The sequence below is a fragment of the Panthera pardus genome, unplaced genomic scaffold (genome assembly GCF_024362965.1).
Source record: "Panthera pardus isolate Hobbes unplaced genomic scaffold, ASM2436296v1 HiC_scaffold_20, whole genome shotgun sequence".
Lineage (NCBI taxonomy): Eukaryota > Metazoa > Chordata > Mammalia > Carnivora > Felidae > Panthera > Panthera pardus.
Genome location: NW_026526766.1, coordinates 61,065,103 through 61,085,685, shown reverse-complemented (window position 1 = coordinate 61,085,685; position 20,583 = coordinate 61,065,103). Strand labels below are relative to the sequence as shown.

The window sequence follows — 20,583 nt, the reverse complement described above, 5'->3', positions numbered from 1 at the left end:
TCATTCTGACGTGGAGTGAAAGCCAGGGCCTTGTTGTTATGGATTATGTGACCTCAGATAAGTTTTGTAACCAACGAGCCTGTTTCTTCTTTTACACAGCAAGAATACCTTACTTTTGCAAAAGTGTTAAAATTTAAAATATAAGATAATTAGTTAAGCAGTTAGTGTAACGCATGGCACACAGGAACTTAAAATAGGCTGTTTCCTGTTTCCTGAGACACCTGGGTGGCTCAATCAGTAGAGGGTCCGACTCTTGATTTCAACTCAGGTCATGATCCTGGGGTCATGGGATCATACCCGGCATCAGGCTCCATGCTGGGCATGGAGCCTGCCTAAGATTCTCTGTCTCCCTCTGCCCCTCTCCCCCACTTGTGCTTGCTCTCTCCCCCTAAAAAATGAAAAATTAAAAGAATTTTTGTAAATGTGATGTTTCCTACCCTACTGGTTGTAAAAAAAAAAAAAAAAAAACCCACACAACTGACATAAAACAGCATCTATATTTTGAAGGTTTTTACTTGAAGGAAAGCAACTCTGATTAGAAGAGAATAAGAAAGGTATTTTCAGAAGATTCTAGAGGGGATTTCTGGGTACTTTCCAAAAGAATTTAGATATTCATGACACTAGTTCTTTATAAACTGTTCTTCATAAACTGTACAAACGAATTCTATTCAAACTTACACGTTTTTCTTTCCCTTGACACGGATGCATCACTACCTTGATCTGCATACTTACTAATCAAGACTGAATTCTGAAAGGCTGACAAATAGGAACACAGGCATATGGAAGAAAGGGAGGTTTTCTGAGGTAATTAGCAAGAAAGGCAGAAGAGGGAGAAGGAAGAGGCTGAGCAATATAAAGGACTGTCTCAGGTGGAATTAACTAATTCAGGGGGATAAGGATAAAGGAGAAGGGAATTGGTGTGGATGGACTAGGTTCTGGGCAAAGTCCATTAACCCCTGACAAAGAAAAGAGGAGAGGGCAGGGAAGATGCAGCAGGGGCAGCCAGTTCCCATGTTGACCACCAGAGGACAGCACAAGCTTGGCTGCGGCCTGAGCAACCGGGAAGAGAAAGGCCAGGGCACAGAGCAAGAGCACCGTGTGCCAGTGTGTTTGCAACTTGAAATACGCCTAAAACAGGTTGGGCTCATTTAGAGCCCCAAAATACAGATTTGAAAGCAACCACCACAGCCAAGTTAGAAACTATGCATGTGGGTAAGTTCTTCAAAGGAGCAATTATTGTTCGTAGACACAGAGCTCTCATAGGAATCAGTAAGAAGGGTTTTAGAAAACAAAGACAACTACTAAGAAATAAGAAATGACAGAAAATCTAGTCACGGAACATTATTTTTAAGGTCCTTTTAAGGGTTGGAGAGGAAGCTAAATGACGTAAAAGGCAGAAGAAAATGAAAATGAAGGACTTGGTCAAACAATGATCACTGCTTTTATCTGTTTTTAAGGTAAGTAATATGGAACTGGTAGTAACCACTGATAAATCACTGCCTACATCCATCACACCCATCACTACTCCTAAGTCACAAAAAAGAGATAATCAAACATTATATGCCTCCTGATGTGATACATAGGAAGTATACAATATACAGGAAGGTATACAATATCACCAAGAAACCAATAAAATGTAATTAGATTCAGTCTCTAATTCTAACTACAAGGAGCAAGTTCTGAGATACTATGGAAACTCAATCAACAGAGTCCAGAATGAGCCAGACAGGACAAACAGTCCAGTTTCTTCAACAAATAAACTTCAAGAAGAAAAAAAAAGATTAAGAGGGAACATAGCAATTTTAAGTTTAAGTTTTAAGCAATTTTAAATCTAAGATAATTATCAACCAAACGCATTGTGTGGACTAAAGTGACACAAAGTGACAAGTGCAATGTGTGAACTCAAGTTATTCGTAAAGTGAATGACCAATTATTTAAAAAAAAAAAAAGATGCAGAAATTTCAAGTGACTAGATACCTGATGACATTTTAAAAAGTGACAATGGTCGTGTGGTCATGTTTCATTAAAGATTCCTTAATCTAAAGATGAAAATTAAAAATTTTTATAGAGAAAATATCCATTATCATGTCTTTGGCTTCAAATAATTCAGACAGAGGCAGGAGGTGGAATCAGAGATCAAATGTGAGGCAATGAGCTAACAATCAATGTTGAAGCTAAGTGACAGGCATTCATTATACTCTACTCACTTCACTTTTCTACATACCGGAAAATTTCTAAAACTGAAAACTAAAAACAAATCAAAACAACCCAAGTAATAAATGCTTACTACAAATAAGTTTGAAAATTCAGAGAAGCAAAAGGAAAAATATTCTTAATATTTTAAATATCTTAAATACACTTAATATTCTGAAGAAATACTGTTGAGGAAAACGGGAAGGGAGAGGATGAAAAAGAGGACTATGGTTCTGGTCAATCTAAACAAGAAAATGATAACGTTTTTTAAAAGTAGGAAAGCTGGGAAATACATCTGATTCTGGGTTGGGATGACAGGAGCTCTAACACAAGTCTCTGATGAATCTACGGAAGCAGGAACAGTGGACACGACAGTAGTAACTGAAGTCAAGACAGTAGGCGAAGGACATTCTGAAGCCACTGCTTGCAGTCACACTCATTCTGACTCTCCACTGACGTGGCTTCTTTGCTTCCTGCGGCATCGGATCTGTGCCACAGGCAAGAAAGCGTCCGAATGATCACCAATAGGCAAGGTGGTCTTGGACAAACTATTTCTCTATTTAACTGAGTTTATTTAAAAGTTTATTTTATTTATTTGAAAGGCTACTTAGCCCCTGGCAATTTAAAACACAAAATACACTGAGCAGTTATTTTCACTCTTCCTATAAATACGGTCATTAGTATAGATCAGAATGCCCTAACAGTCATGAGGAAATTTAAAGGAAACAGATCTCTGGGCTCTATCCTATCTCAATTTTGAGCAACCAGAGTTTATAAAATTTTTTCTATGTTATGACTATACTCAATAACTAACTGCCTAGAAAAAAGAACATCGCTTTTAAAAAATATACATTGCTCTTTATATTTTATAAAAACAATTAGAGATTTAGAAACACGTAGTCAAGAGTCAAGAAAATCTTTAAGAAATTCCAGTTTCTAAAGGCTTCTAATATATTCTATTTGACTTAATGGGTCTAATCTGTATGGCAAACATTGATTTCTCACCAAATCTGACAATGTTTAGTAGCCATATTTGTGGAAAGGCTCAAGTAGAGTTCATTCTACTCAAAGGAGAAGGAACTGTTACTGACCTTTATTGTCTGCCGCTATAAATCCCAAGATGTTTTCATGGCGTAACATTACGGTCTGATAAATCTCGGCCTCACGGAACCATGAGCGTTCTTCTCTAGAGGAGAATATTTTGACAGCAACTTCTTCTCCTCGCCATTTTCCCCGCCAAACTTCTCCAAATCGACCTTTGCCAATACTTTCTTGTAACACAATAGTTCTTGCAATTGTTCTCTGAACGAGCAATGGTAAACCTAAAGATAAGCATAGGCATTAAAGAGTGACTCAGGAACAGAATAACTCTTACAGCTCTATCTTTTTTTTTTCTTTTTTTTTTTTTTTAGTTTTCAACGTTTTTTTTTTGTTTTTTTTTTTTTGGTTTTTTTAATTTATTTTTGGGACAGAGAGAGACAGAGCATGAACGGGGGAGGGGCAGAGAGAGAGGGAGACACAGAATCGGAAACAGGCTCCAGGCTCCGAGCCATCAGCCCAGAGCCTGACGCGGGGCTCGAACTCACGGACCGCGAGATCGTGACCTGGCTGAAGTCGGACGCTTAACCGACTGCGCCACCCAGGCGCCCCTTACAGCTCTATCTTTAAGGAGCTTACAGTCTCACTGGGAGACACAGACTTTATTTACAAAAACAACAATTCATATTTAAAATGAAAATAATAAATATAAGAATCTAGAAACTCCTGCCTAGAGGGTCCAGGTAGACTTTGTACACTAAATTGAATTTTGACTGTCCTTTACAGAAGGGATAGGACCAAAGGATAAGAGGAGCTAAGAATTTAGGTAGGAGGAATATTCAAGCAGAGGTAGAAGAGGAAAATGAATGGATGTTTACAGAACCAGCTTGGACACACAGACGGGGATGGACATGGTAAAGCAATGGAAGAGAAGGGAAGCTGTCCACAGAGTATGACGAGTACTGTATGTTGAGCCCAAGATGACCAATGAGAGCTGTGGATAAAACAGGAACTATTAAAAATTTCTGAAAAGGGCCCATGAGGGGAATGAGGAGAAGTAATTTAAAGATCTTATCTTAGAAGGATGAATGTAGTAATGGTTTTATTGACGGGAGAAGAAAAGTATGTGAACACAAGAAACATAAAATCAGTATGTACAATCCATACTGGTTTTTTTTTTTTTTAATTTTTTTTTAACGTTTATTTATTTTTGAGACAGAGAGAGAGACAGAGCATGAACGGGGGAGCGTCAGAGAGAGAGGGAGACACAGAATCTGAAACAGGCTCCAGGCTCTGAGCAGTCAGCACAGAGCCCGACGCGGGGCTTGAACTCACGGACGCGAGATCATGACCTGAGCCGAAGTTGGACGCTTAACCGACTGAGCCACCCAGGCGCCCCAATCCATACTGGTTTTAATAAATCAGTAAAAATTATCACAGGAACCATTTCAAGACAAGCAACTTACTTGCTAGGAACGGGCTGCCTAGGCAACATTAGCATCTTAAAGAACGATGCCAAGTAACTTATAACTTGGTGATGGGACATTGGCATTATTTCACCATCTGAACATGCCTTACTCTAAAATATGTATTTTTAAAATATTGCCACACTCACTCATTTACAGAAAAGGATTTATCACTATCTACAACATTTAAGTAACACTGTATTTGGAACTATTCCAATTCACTTAATATCACATCCCCTATGGACTAAGGAAATGTCATCTTAAATTATACTGACCCTAACAGTAAAAATACCAGTTTAAACTATGTTCTACACTTGTATTTTATTTATATGACCTATACACGTAAATTTATGTAATTTATAATCTATATTCAGAATTGCTTGGTAGACCAAATTAATCCAATGATAGCAAATGAAAATATGTGCTCTCTTGGTTTCCTAGTATAAAATGCTTATTAATCAGAACATTAAGTTTTTGCTTTAAAGTGACCAGAAAGTTTTTCCTCTTTTCATCTAGAAGTTTCTCAAATGGGTCCTTTTCTCTCCTTGCTCTTTATCCTCCCCACCTATTGCAAAGTAGTTAGCAGTCTAATTATAAGCAATTGTTTTTGTTGATAAGGAGGCTGCTAGCTAAAAATAGATCTGTGAAAATTTCTTATTTAAATCAAGGAGCTCTTTAATATTATGAATAATCAATTCTTAGTTATGTTATTTAGTATAGATACTAATTCACAAGATTTTCTTAAAGCCTTTAAATGGGGTCACACGTCTAAAGATATAAAGTATACTTAAGAGTTAACTTCAGGAAGCGACTCTGGGAGTTAGAAAGGCAAGGATAGGCACCTGGGTGGCTCAGTTGGTTAAATGGCAGGCTTGTGATTTCGGCTCAGGTCGTGATCTCACAGCTGTGGGACTGAGTCCCGCATCAGGCTCTGCACTGAGCTTGGAGCCTGCTTGCAATGCTCTCTTTTCCTCTCTCTCTGCCCCTCACCTACTCTCTCTCTCTCTCTCTCTCTCTCTCTCTCTCTCTCTCTCAAAACAGACAAATAAACTTTAAAAAAAAAAAAAGGCAAGGAGTACAAGAGAAAGGGGAACTGCAAATGGGAAGGATGAAAACGTCTAACACATTCAGGCCTCATGTAAATGATACAGTCAAGAAAGGGGAAAGTTTTTGTCTCCCCATCATCACTGCATTCTAGATCCCAAACTAAAATTCAAAACCAAATCTAGATCTGTCATAGTATCTATATTTAGTTACCACAACCTGTATGAATAAGTGAGCATTTTTAAAAAGTAATAATTTTCTTCTAAAGAGAAAAAGAAACAGGCCTAACTCAAATCTCTATGTTATCTGCTTTCCTCTTCTGTATCCTTAGAAATGCTTGTGAGAAACATCAATATGCAGACAGGGTCCAAGCAGCTTCACATGCAGCAAATGAGAAAAACGAGACCGGAACAACCACGTACATTCTAAGAGACCATAAGCATGAACAAGACATAATGAACAGTGGCCTAAGAGACTTACTCTCTTCCCCAAACTGGCACACATGCACATGCTCACACATAGTTTACAATCTAATGACAGCTTAAATAAGGGCCCACATACAGCCTGTGATTCAAATGAACGCAACAGGGATCAGGCTAGCTTCAGGGGTAGAGCTGCCCACGGTTTCCAAGTTAAAGACACAGTTTTTGAGAAACAGAGATCAGGCCTTTCCTCCATTATGGTCATGGTACTGAATAATGAACATATGAATTCATAACATGAAATGATTAGTTTCTTCTTTTCTCAGTGAGTGAAAGGGCTAAAAAGGCTTTTATGTAAAGACATTTTACTCACAGTCACGAGTCCCATGCATGAGACTAAGGCTTTATAATGAATAGAAGGTAAACGAGTGGCATTTTCTGCTATCATTCTACATAAGATAGCTTCTGTCTCAATAAATTTGGAGGCTATTCAGCACATAATGAACTATGACAGGGAAAGAAGGCCTTCAACTATGTTTTTTTTTTGTAATGCAGCAAATTATACTGCATGTCAGATTCTTCTTCCAAATACCTTTCCAATAAGAGTAACACCTGTCATTTGGACCTAACTACAATTTATCAGAACATCTTGTCTCATTTGAACCTCACAACAATCCAATGACGTGCAGAGGGCAGGGTTCATTACTTTCATTTTAAAGATAAAATAACTTGGGCATGAGACATCAGCTAACTGTCCAAAGCCACAGGGCTAGCAAACAGTGTAGACCAGTTTTTGCAGGGTGGAGCATAAAAGGAGAGAAAGAAAGTTTCAGACAGCAGAGTTGTAGTTCCCGATGTATCTAGAAATACAGATAAAATGGAAAAAGAAGAATTTCATTCTTTACTTCATGTCTGTATCTTAAAAGGTTAATAAATGTATTCTTATTCAGAAATCAGCTGCCATGCAGACAGAAACTTCTTCTAATGCTTTAGGTGGGCTTATTCCCCTTGAGGCCTGATACATTACTGCTATGCAGGAAGTATGGCAATAAGGAATTCCAAATGATTTGTAGCCACTCTGATTTTCTGTGACTTTGGTCTTTGCTTATCATAGTTTTTTGGTCTAGGGTGACTTCTAGAATGAGCCAGATGTTCCTTGGGAACCCTCTGGACTATACTCAGAATCAGTGGAAAACCCCAGAGAAGCCTTAAAACAAGCTCTCTCCATTCCTCTTAGCACTCCGGCCCAAAGACTATCACACTTCAGCAGCAAGGCTGCTCTATCTCAGTCCAACCTCTCACTGCCTCCCTGCTCACAACGATCTCAGAGGTCCCTATAGGCTGCCTTGAGAGACCTGAGTCGCAGCACAAGCCTGTGTGTGTACTAGTGTCATGGACACAAGTCACTTACTGAATGTATATGGCCAAAGTCCACAGAAGACTTCAGGCCAAGAAGCCGGTTTCCTCGCGCTTAAATGAATAAACAGATACGCGTATAAATCTATATTCATTTCCTTAAAATAAACAGACATTTGTCACAGTGTGAAATTTCATTGGTATCAGATGAGATTTCATGCTTCAGTCCTATTCCTACTCCAGTCACAACTTCTGCTTTAATGTTCCTTTAGTTACTTGATTATAAAATTAGTGGAATTTTCATCATATATATTTTCAAATCTTCATTTTATCCATGAATCCAGGCTTTATCTGAAGTTGATTTATACTTTTCAAAAGACAGTGTTTCTCAGTATCTGCTCCAAATTTGTGATAAGGACATAGAAGCCCAAAAGAAATACGGTTTAACCAAGGTCAGAGAGCCAACCAACGACAAAACTTGCACCAGAATCTTGATCTCTTGATTCCTAGCCCAGTGTCAAATTATACTATTATAGAGGACAGGGGTCTTCCTCTCTCAGTGTCTTTTCAAGCTCATGCAACTGAAAAAATAAATCCCTTTCAGTTTAAACATGAAGTACTGCCATACCAAAATCCACTTCAAGAGATGATTCTGGCAATTAGCCAGTCTACTTCTGAAACCACAAGAATCAGCAAATGGAACTGAGAAAAGCAAACATCACAGAGGTCATGGATCCATAAAGCTATATTAAATAACAAGGTGGTTAGACATTTTTCTAAAGTGAGAAAACCATTCATTTAACAAAAAAAACTAGGTCTGAGCTAAGGACAGCAATTGCATATGTTAAAAAAGCAAATAACCTTAAAAATTCCAAAAACATTTTCTGCCATGTTTGCTTTCAAACATCAAAATAAAGCTGGTAAACAATCCTGAATAGAGTAGGTAGCTACAGATCATTTGAACATCTATGAACTTCAGCCTCACTCCCAAGAAATAATTGTCCTTATTCTTTCTATCTCATGGGAGTCATAAGAAGGTGAGAAAGCTTTGAAATTTATACAAACATGAAGATGACTTACAAACTTACTTCAACATTAAAAGTACATTCTAATTCATCTACGATGAATTAGCCGCAGACCTTAACTGGCCTTAAAGCTGGAATTAGTATTTACACTATCTTAAGTTTTACACAATACACCAATTGGCTTAGCCAACTAATAAATAACACAGTTAATCTTTAAAAGACTTCTTAGGAAAAAGGAAAAACAAGTATGTTACCTGATCCAGAACCCGATGTTGTCATATCATAAATTAAATCTTTCAACGTAGTGCCCTCTGAAATAAAAGGACGATCTAAGGAAGGATCCTCTTCGTTTGGCACTCGATGGTGAATGACAGTACGATTATGGCAGATATAAACCATTAACATGAGTGAGATGCAGACGAAGCAGACTGGTCCAGCAATGACAGCTGCCAATTCGACGGGACCAAGGCCAGATGATGGCTTTCCTGAAAAAGGGCCTCAAATGAAATAAACATCAACAATAGCAAAAACACTGAAGGTGGCATCCACAATTTCCTAATCCTCCCCATTTCATGCACTTGGCCACTACTCCCATTAGTCAGAGAGCCTCATTCCAGCAGCTCATAGGGCTCAAACCCAGAACAAATAAATCATTTAGTCTTCTCCCATTGGCCCCCCTTTCATGATCGTCAGGTCAGACAACATCCACTTACTCTTCCTCTGCTCTTCAGCCTCGTCTAAATAAAGCCAGTGACCACCAACATTCCAGGACATCCACACTATCACTCTCAGGTCACTAATAAAAGAACCAATGATCTGGGGCACCTGGGTGGCTCAGTCACTTAAGCATCTGACTCTTGATTTCGGCTCAGGTCACGATCTCATAGTTCGTGGGATTGAGCCCCACACCACACTCTGTGCTGACGGCCTGCTTGGGATTTTCTTCCTCCCTTTCTCTCTGCCCCTCCTCCTCCTCCTCCTCCTCTCTCTCTCAAAAATAAGTAAATAAACAAATTAAAAAAAATAATCTGGAAAAACTCCCATTAATGTCTTAAAAGTCCTTTTTTTTAATCAAGTTTTTAAATTTTAATTCCAGTATAGTTAACATACAGTGTTATATTAATTTCAGGTACATAGTACAGTGATTAAACAATTTTAATTTTAATCATACAATTTTACTCGGTGCTCATCATAAGTGTTAAGTCTTTTTTTTTTTTTAAAGAAGTTTAGCTTGTCTTCTTATTCCAAGGCCAATAATATATACAAATGGCAGGCAAAAAAAAAAAAAAAAAAGTATAAATATAGATGAGCAAAAGTAAAATGAAAAAAAATTTTCTTTAGCCTTACTAGCCCCAAACAATTCACATTTTAGTATATGTCTGTGTATATATATCTATCTCTATCCATTTTTGTAAGTTTTTATTTACTTAATCTCTACACCCCACATGGGGCTCGAACTCAGGACCCTGAGACCAAGAGTCATATGCTCTTCCAACTGAGCCAGCCAGACACCCTTCCATCCATTTTTTTAAATGTAAAATATATCTTTTGCTTTGTTAATAGAGTTTGCATGTATATACTTCCTAGTCTATGTTAACCACTTGGACTTTTTTTAATTTTTATTTTTTAAAGTTTATTGGAGTGTGTCCATGCTCTCATAAGTGGGAGAGGGGCAAAGAGAAAAAGAGAAAAAGAGAGAAAGAGAGAGAGAGAGAGAGAGAGTGAGAATCCCAAGCAGGCTGGGCACTGTCTGCTCAGAGCCCAACATGGGGCTTGATCTCACTAACCAAGAGATCATGACTTGAGCCAAAATCAAGAGTCAGACATTTACCACTTGGACTTTTATTTCAAGATCATTTATATTCTTATAATCTCTTAATAACTAACATTTTGCATTATTTCAGAAACACATTAATTACATTGGCATTAATCCTGAGCCTTGCTGGTTCACTGCTCGGAACCATTTCTTTTATATCACAACTTTCCCATTCTTGAGATCTTTACTTGGATTGATTTCTTATGATAGAATCCTAATTCTTATAATTTCTTTTAAGAAGAGTACATGGGTTCTCATACACTGAATACTTATTATCTAAAAATGGCTGTTGTTTTTATACATAAAAAATCTTGGCAGACCTAAGGAATTTTAGGTAACAATTAATATATGATGTTCCATTAACTTCTGATATTTAAAAAAGCAGAAAATCTGAACTTTTTCTTCTTTTTAGAGGTAATCAGTGTTCACTTGTGCCGAATGCATAAGCAATTTTTTTCTTCATTCTTGAAACTGACATTTTATTATATGTATTTCATTACGTATTTTTTCATTAATTTTGCATAACATTCTGCATCTCTTCTGTCTGCTCATTTGTCATTTTCTGGAATTTTTGTAGTAAGTATATTGGATCACCTAGATTTATCCTCTATAGCTCTTAATTTGCTCACCCTCTTTTCTCCCTGAATTATAACACAATTTCTCAAGCTTATCTTGCCTTAAGCTTGTATCACACTTAACTGTAAAATATTAGTATCCAGTCTGCTATTCACTCTCAATACTGCATTTTTAAAAATAATTCATCAGTTGAGCTTTTCATCTAAAAGTGATCTTTAGGAGCGCCTGGGTGGCTCTGTCAGTTAAGCGTCTGACTTCGGCTCAGGTCATGATCTTACAGTTTGTGAGTTCCAGCCCCGCATCAGGCTCTGTGCTGACAGCTCAGAGCCTGGAGCCTGCTTTGGATTCTATGTCTCCATCTCTTTCTGCCCCTCCCCTGCTCTCTCTTTGTCAAAAATAAATAAACATAAATAAATAAATAAATAAATAAATAAATAAATAAACAAACAAATAAAATAAAAATAAAATAAAATAAAATAAAATAAAATAAAATAAAATAAAATAAAATAAAATAAAAGTGATCTTTAACTGAAAATGGACTTTAGACTGTCTGGGAGTTCTTCCCTATCATGAGGTAAGTCTTTTTCATAGGATTGATTCATCCAGTTCAGTTCACTTCTGAACCACTGAATCTTTTCATTTGGTAAAATTTTTTTTTTATTTTTATTTTTTTGTTGTTTGCTTATCAGAGACCTGGGAATGAGGGATTTTTATGTATGTTGAGCATTAGAAATGAAGTGAGTTCTTCACAAGGCTTTATGAGTCTTCATTTAGGTATTTCAAGCCAAATGGAAATGGGAAATTGTGGAATTATAATTTTTCTTTGTCATTTTAGAATTGCAGATGCCTAAACAGAAGTCAGAAAAATCAGTCTGATAGAAACTTGCCATGGGGAGCTTCCCCACCATGCTGAAAAGTCTGGTTTTACTTTGCTGTTATCACTTGAATGAAGCGCAGGACTGCCTCGCTCTGTAACCTGTAGGGCTGGCCCTTTTCTGCTGGGCCACAGCAGTGCTTCCTACTCTAATTAGCACGATGCCTGGACCAACTCGGAGTGGAGAGGGAGCACTGTGGTTGCCTCCGTGAGCAATGAAAGCAGGTGCTTCCTAAAGAAGGATGGGGCATTTCCTCCTGTAACCTCCTCACCCGAGTGCCTCAGTGTAAGGTTAGGTGGGATTCTGTAAGAGGTGCTTTCATGTACTTCTCTTCATCTGGGTAGTCAATTCTTCACTAGTCTGATGCTATCTGCACTATAAATCATAGAAGTTTCTCACAAATATAGGCACGAGGCTGGTATTCTTCCATTAATTCTGCTAGCATGAATACAGGTTTCCCCCACTTTTATATTGAATATTCTATATTGCCACTGTAGAAATTCAGGATTTGAAGAAAGTGATGGAAGGAGTTAAATACATGTGCTCAGGCTAACATCTTAAACTAGAACCTGAACATTAATCTAATTCTAAGAATTTATGAAGCCTTCAAATTCCTGGCTCGGCCAGGACACTGTTAAATGTAAACTATGGTGAAGGACCAAAAGCCCCGAAATCATATATAATGATTTGTATATAAAGATCATAAAGCAAAGTTAAATTACAAAATGAAGGCATCTGGACTGTTTAGTGCTGCGCTCAATTCCTGCCCATTACCGACTGCTTTAAAAGGCTGGGGCATCATACAAGGAAGAGAAGGCTACTCTGAGGACAAAGCAGGGACACTCTGAGGATGTACTGCTGCAGCAGCCCTGTCAGAATCCGCCTTGAAGAGGATGGCCTTTTAGGCATAACAGACCTCAGAGAAAGTCTATTATTGGAACCACGTTCTCCAACAACACACACCCAGCAAGCAGGATCTTGGCTACTCCTATAACTCTACAACTACGGACAAGTTCCTTCTTGCCTCTCCATGGAGCAAGGTTTTAGTTCTAAAACCAGGGTCAGAATCAGCTTTTCGTGCAGTATTAGAGAAAAGTCTTACACAACCACTTACCAACAGTCGGGAGTTCTATTTTATTGCAGTGGTCCTGATTGCAGCAATACGTTGTAGTGACAGAGCCGGTTTTTGAAGACGGTGCACACACAAACGGCCTGTCTCGGGGAATTAGGTCAATTTCAGCTATACACATGCTATTGTGTATAACTTTGTCTGTGGTCTCTGTGACAGAGACAAAGCAGAGCCCATCTGTCACACAAGTAAAATTGTCTTTTGTACAAAGGTGGCAGAAACACTGTAATGCTGGGAAAAGAGAAGATTCTATTAGAAAAAATTCTCAAGGTTCACAATGTGAAGTTATCCCATATTCACTAAAATAATACATTCCTGATCCTATTATAATACAATTTCTTTGCACTGTTCAAAAAATAAAATGCTTATTTCTGTCAGAAGTTCCAAATTCTGTTCAGAAGCACACATACATAGGAGTCAAATGTGATAAAATCGGGACCGAGGTTTTTTTCTAAAACTTTTTGGTTTACAACTACAGAAAAATTCTTACAAGTAATTTCATCAAGGTAAGGCTCTCCCATTTGAAACACAGTACATGTAAATTTTTAATGGTTATTCTTATCAGCCCAAAGCTATGTATTCACATATTCCCCCACCTGGAAGCAATATGTGAAAATACAACTACCTACTTCACTAGAGGCTGGAAATGTCATTTGGGTGGATTTATGGTAATGGAGTAATGGAAATAGATTTGTATTTCTCTTTCCTCTTGTGCAAACCCTGAGAAAGGCATGTATCTTCTAGCTAGGATTAGGGTGCTTGCTCAGTAAGCCAAGGAGACTGCACCAGTTAAGGTAATCATAGACTGGAGAAACACTAGCAACATGCCCAGTTGTATCTTTTGATCTTTATGGCTTAACTGGAGAAGTGACTCCTTCAGGGAAGTCTTCCCGTAATTACCAACACCTTCCCCTACAAACAAACACAGACCTTCCACCATGGTCTCCAATGAGGTTAAGTGCTTCCCAAAGCACACATTAACAGGATTGCTATATTTTTTCTCTCCCCTATGAAACTATAAGCACATTGCAGGCAGAGATCCATATTAATCATTTCTGTAAATCCATGTCTAACAGGCCTGTTACATACCACCATTCAAAAAACTTTTGTTAGGGGCGCGTGGGTGGCTCAGTCGGTTAAGCGTCCGACTTTGGCTCAGGTCGTGATCTCGCAGTTTGTGAGTTCGAGCCCTGCACTGGGCTCTGTGCTGACAGCTTGGAATTCTGTGTCTCCCTCTCTCTCTGCCCCTCCCCTGTGGGCCCTATGTCTCTCTCTCTCTCTCAAAAATAAACATTAAAAATTAAAAAAAAAAAACACTTTTGTTAAATGAATGATAGAATGGGCACTTAGATTTCACTACAAACTCATGAAACTGCAAAACACAGTTATGTCCTTAGGTCCAAACAAACTTCCCAATTACTCGTTGGAGAGGAAAACGTTACAGTCCAGATATGTAGTACACAGAATGGCTACCTATGATGAGACCAAGGAGGTCCACAGAAACAGCATATCTAGAAAAAGAATAGCTAGACAGGCAGGCCAGAAGAAAGCCAACTCTCTGAACAGCTTACTGTGCAGGAAAGGAGAACTCAACAGGCTTGTGATGCTCAAATGTTGCATATTCCCAAGAAAGGCCTGTTTAGGACTGGCCCTTGGCTAGTCCCTAGGCAATAAGCTCTGAGCCCTTGGCACATTCTCCCTGATACGAACACTGCAAACCTGTGTGACTGAGACCCAATAAAAACCCTGGACACCAAGGCTCCACTGAGCTTGCCAAGCTGCAACACTCTGCACGTGCTGTCACAGTGATGCTGAGCTATGGAGTGAGTGCACCTGTGCCACTGCACTGGGCCAGCACACCTGGAAGCTGGCACCTGGTTGCTCCTGGGATTTGCCCCATGTGCCTTTTCCTTTTGAGGATTTTACTATGTATCTTTCCCACTGTAATAAGCCATAACCATGAGTACAACAGCTTTTCTGAGTCCTGTTAGTCCTAGCAAATCACTGGGCCTAAGGGTGGTCTTGGGGACCTCAACTCACTTGCTAAAACCAAACTCAGGAATGTCAGGAATGCCTCAAGCAAGTGCTTCTTGGTTGCTGGCTTAACTAATATACTTACTACCTTTACAGACCAGCAATGTTTTACCTTAGTCGTCATAAAAAAAAAAAAAAAAAAAAAAAAAAAATTGTTCTTTCTTCTTCTTAAATAGTTCAGCTATTTGAATTAACTCCTCCCAAACACAAGAACTCAAAAAGAGTATTAAAAAAGACACAGTCATAGTCCATAGTCTAATACTTAAAGATTATTAAAAGAGACAGTAGTTATTCACAGTGATTATAGGTTCCCCGGGTATAATTTCCTAAGGAGGGATTCTGACTAAAAAATCCATGGACTGGTTTCAGGGATACATGAATGCCATGAAACTGCAGGTCAAATATATGGCTTTCAAGGTTTGTTGCTTTCAGCAGAATCACAAAGGAGTCTGTCACCCACAAAAGATCACAACCACCACCATAGGAGACTGTCATAATTCTCTCCTGAATCCTCTGTACTCATGGTTAGTCAATCGACCAATACTGTCTAACCATTAGTTTTATCAGTTACTCTACCAAAAGCTTAGTGTACCAAGACCAACTTATGGTTCCAGCACTTGAAGAGCTCCAAGGCCTACAGAAGGCGAACGCTACGATACAGTGTGTAATTGCTATGTATAAAAAATACTGCCATGAATACTCTCTCAATTCTAAGATCTTCATCTTCTCTCTTAGCATATATGAAATGAGACCTACACGCTTGGCCTAACAAGACTTTTACTTTTGGATTCCAACTTACGGCTCCCTTCGCAAATGCCATCTAAGGCCACACATTTCCCACCATCATGTCTTTCATGGCCATGGTCTTCACACATACTATCTTTCTGCTTCATTTAAACCCACCTCTCATCCTTTAAGACCCTATTCAAACAAGATCTTTTCCATGATATGCTCTAAACTCTTCCCCACCCTTAAGATAACTGGGTGGGTCCTTATGATACGTTTCCTAGTCTTCTTTGTGGACCTTTAATTAAGACTTGTCATATCGAACAAATCACTCTATTTATAGTTTGCTGTTAAGGTGTCTCTCATTACATTAAGAAGGGCCAAGTTTTTTAAAATTTGTTTTCCCACCGTTTAATCCTGGACTCTTAGATGGTGATCACAAAAATACATGCTGACGCAGTATTTCCCAAACCAGAGGTCCCAAGTATGTTGGGAGAAGAAGGGGAGTCTACAAATTGTGTATAAAAAAATTTTTAATGCTTTCATTTAAAAGATAATCTAAAATGAATGATAAAAATTCTGGATCATAAGTAACCACAATCTAAACAAGTACTGTCAGTAGGCTGTCTTTCACTGATGCTTCTTTGGTTGTATTAAGATCTCCCTCAGGCCAAACGTTTCTCATGGCACACTGTGCAAGGAAAGGTCTCATTGTAACTGTAACCAACAGTGAAAAATACTGTACAGGAAACTAGAATCATCAGAGCATATGACAATACAGGCATCGTCAAAAGCCAACAAACAGTCTAACAGCTAATGCCACATATATATGCTGCAAGTATTACATGGGTCCTATCTTTGCAGTACAATTGCAAAAGTTCATTAGAAATAAATGTGGATGGAAGTATCCAATGACATTTTTCCATTCTCACTTCCAGCATGAGCTGGTATAGAGAACCATTTAATAAAGACTTCAGTAATGTCATCATGTTAACCTCATCTCCGAGTGAACACCACAGCTGACATCTCATTAAAACCGGTATTTAAGGAATGTTTGCTGGCAAGTGTTTTGGTCAGACATGAGGTCTGATTATCCCGAACTTAAAAACAAAGCCTTAAAGTCATTAATAGCACCTTGCACAACATTACTTACAGAGAATGGATACTTGCAGCTTTTAGTATCACTCACGTGAAAATAAACAGATTTAAAATGGCATGAGACCTGAGGCTATTTTTTTCTATTGTGAAACCTAAACATCACCTGTCTCACCGAATAACTATTAACTTGAAATTTGTTAGTTTCATAGTTGTCTTTGTATTTAATTTGCAGTCTTGGTTTATAGTTATAAATGAGCCAAAAACAACAAAAAATTTTTTATCTAGTTTCACAGCTATACAATTTAAGTAACATGAAAAATACATTCTGCATGTTTCCTTTTAAAGGGGTTACTACTTATGGCAAGTTTGAGAAAATTAGGGCTAAAGGGCTTCTCTGAACAAGTGTCCTTCAACAAGAATAGGTCACTGGACAAATATAAACTTCACTTAACATAAAGCTTAACCAGATTAGGGTTTATTTCTTGCGAGAATTTTAAAATTCTATTTTACTACTCTAAATCAGAGTTGAGACTGAATACAAGATTGCTGTTAAACATATATGATGTTTAGAGTTGACATATATGATGACAGTTCAGAGAAAAAATAAAACAAGAATTTAAAAATTTCCATGAATTCATGACCTTTAATTCTCATTTTTTAATTCAAATTTATTTTATGAATAGATAGATCTGACCCCTAGCTACCTCTCTTTATTAATTAGGCTGTTGTTAATTTTTAAACGCACATACAGGGCAAAATTTCTATCTAAAAAAGGTGTACAATGATGTCTTCTTCCCACCCCAGAGCCCAGGTTTCACACCCTCCTCTGCAGCATCCTTTAACACAAGCCCACCAACTCGACTCTTTCATTCTGCAACTTCTCACTGAGCATATCTATCTATCTGCCAGGTACTGCGCAGGCTGCGGGGTGCAGGGATGAATAAGACAAGTATCTGGACTGCAAGAGCTCAGCAGGGTGGATTAAACGGAGCACTAAAATCCAGGGTCTGGAGGACAATGATCAAAGCGCTTCAACTGTGCCAAGGTAGAAGGGATATCAAGAAAAGCTTCACAGGCCATCTGAGTCAGAACTTGGAGCATATGTAACTCTGCTAGATAGCTGAAGGTGAGAAAGTTGTCCTGACAGCTTTTTGTCCTGAGGTTTTTTCTCCTCAGTGGCAGGATTTTATCCTTGGCGGCTAGCATCCCAAATGTTAATGAGACCATCAGATTTCAATAACTATTCAAGATATTAACCATAATGGTTTCATTTCATCAGCAAAATGAACATAATCCCTTCCTGACCTATTTCATCATCTCAACGAGATCATCAAATGAGATACTGTACAATAGCACATCTTGAAACTACTAATATAAATCATATGTGACCACACAGAATTATCACATATAATAAATGGCGTTGTTCCACACAGTTTTTATTTGTAGGCCACCAAAGAAACGCGTCTTCCCCAAAGTAGTATGTAAAGTTCCACTGTACAGTCCTAGACAGGGCCGCAGGAAACCTTGAAGACCGTCTCATTCTAATTCAGTTCCATCATTTTATTAATGCAGAAACTAAAACTGAGGAGTACCAAAATAATTTATAACAACATCCTACCCATGTTACAGGTGGATGTGAATTCCCACTACGTTTTCATCACAAACATGTGATGGTATTGGTATCTGTATGTTTCTGAGTTAGTATCCAGATGTTAAATAACTCAAATCTTTCAAGACTCCCCAGTGGTTCAATAGGACAGCTTCTTGCTTGGACCCCTAGAGTTGGGCTTTTCTGCCTGACAGCAAAGATACGAATCAAACTCCCTGTTCAGTACCTTTCTCCTACCTTGGTCACCTTTTGCTTCCAGGCCCCAATATCTACCAGCAGCTACAGCTTCCTCCATTCTATGATGCACATTTTCCCACACTCTCACTTCTGAAATCTGCATCTGCATTACAATCAAGGTGAAAAGAAAACTTCAGCCTCTGGACAGAAAGGTAAGACACGATATTGCTCCTGCAACCAAACCATGTACAAACTTGGCTATGTATAGAAGGAATTACTAATTATCACTTTAGTTATTTGCATTGGTATCTCTCCTGCAAATAAAATTTAGCTTAACCTTATTCCCCATTAAGGTCTTCAGGCAGATTTCACTACGATTCAGCACTGCAATGAAAAGCCACTGCGTTCACAGAAAATTGTCAATCCCATGCCAGGAAATACAATTACTAGCAATAGAAATTTCCAAAGACTGCAAAATAAATCACAGAATTTTCAAAATTAGAAGATGTTGGTGTGATGTGAAGGGCTGTCAGAAACCAAACATCTAGCTGTCAAAGAAAATGACAACAGTAAAGAGAGACAGCGGGACTCCTGGGGTTATCAACTTCACTGATGGTGATAAATCCCAAGTTGAGATTCTAGCACTTGGTCCCAACTATAAAGGAAATTTCCATCATTGCTTCATTTGAGTGTGTCTGGAGGTCACACATCAAAACCCTATTCCTTCTACCTCCCTTCACTGCTAGATAGTCAGCTAGGGCCACCCAGGGCTGATTCACAAACCCAGGTACCCTGCTAAACAAGTGGAAAAGCAGACAGCCTGCGAACAGTACACAGAACAGACAGGTCTATGACCTTTGTTGATTAAATAAAAACTGGCACCAGAAACCTTGTCTTCTCAGGCCAATAACTTACTCCCCGCTTTATGCATATACTTCAATACTCCCTCCTTTTTCAACCCTTGTTGTTTGGTCTCACGATCCTTCTTTCCCTCTATCAAGTACTTGACTGAAACATCTGTTGAAATTACTAGTGATGCCTTTCTGGTGAAATTCAATGTTCTTTTCTAAAATTCTTCAGGATATGAGACACACTGACACATTGTTCTTTATTGGTTTACATGACACCACTCTTCCATGTCCACAGTCAGCCCTCTGCTACCTCTCAGATCTACATCTCTACACTTCTTGGCCTTGTGCTCCAAACTCATATTTTAACTGCCTTCCAAGAAACACTCTGCTTGGCTTGCCTTTTACTGCAAAGTCAACACATTCAAAACCAAAATACAACATTATTCCTCTAATAGTGGGAGATGTAATCAAAGGGCCCCACAAGGACTCAGGTTCCTTCATTGCTGAGACAGCTCAGCAGTAAAAAAGCAACAGGAGGATGCAGATTTCCCTCTCAGAGACTGAATTCCAATCTTTTCACCACTCTGACTTTGCGGGTGATGACCCTTACTTTCCCTTACCCTTCCCATTATAGCACAATTATGTATTGCTACCTAGTGAGAGTATTCCCAAATATTACAAATATGCACCAAAAGACAGGTAAAGGACATGAACGATGTCTTTTATTCAGTCTGCTTAGCTACTGTTAAAAACTGAAGATCATACCACTGTTGGCAAGGATGAAGGCAAAAGTTAGAATACATACAAACCCTTTTAGGTACTGCTGGCAACCCTGCTACAATCTTGTCCGAGTCCCACTCCAGTTCTGCCTCCGGTCTTCCCTCTCGGCCCAGTGCCACACCCTCTCTCAAGGAGTCTGGTCCTCTCTTCTCTTCTCCCTGCTCCAGCTCTGGGGAAAGCATACTAGGTTCTCTTCTTTTGTAAATATGCTGCCAATCTCTGTAAACAAGGCTAAAACCCTGACCACCAACAGGGTTTTTATTCTTCCAAGTACTCAGTGGTTCTTCTCAACTCCACCCCTTAGGGTTACCTGGCAGCTGTAATGTCAAAGTGAGCTTGTCAAAACACCAAGCACCATACAGCGTGAA

The 20,583-nt window shown here is 38.6% G+C and overlaps 1 protein-coding gene across 5 annotated transcripts in view; it reads right to left on the bottom strand.

Annotated features, from left to right (window-relative positions):
• The window catches only part of TGFBR1 (transforming growth factor beta receptor 1), a 57,610-nt gene that overhangs the window by 16,313 nt on the left and 20,714 nt on the right, over window positions 1-20,583 (bottom strand). The window contains exons 2-5 of one of the 5 annotated variants that reach the window (XM_019454362.2): window positions 18,645-18,747; window positions 12,926-13,171; window positions 8,799-9,041; window positions 3,285-3,515 (exon numbers count right to left, since the gene is read on the bottom strand). In XM_019454362.2, coding sequence (XP_019309907.2) covers window positions 3,285-3,515; window positions 8,799-9,041; window positions 12,926-13,171; window positions 18,645-18,747 — 823 coding nt within the window. Of the gene's footprint in view, window positions 1-3,284; window positions 3,516-8,798; window positions 9,042-12,925; window positions 13,172-18,644; window positions 18,864-20,583 lie in introns of those variants that run through there. The other 4 variants (XM_053908124.1, XM_053908123.1, XM_019454364.2 and 1 more) reach the window with 4 other exon arrangements.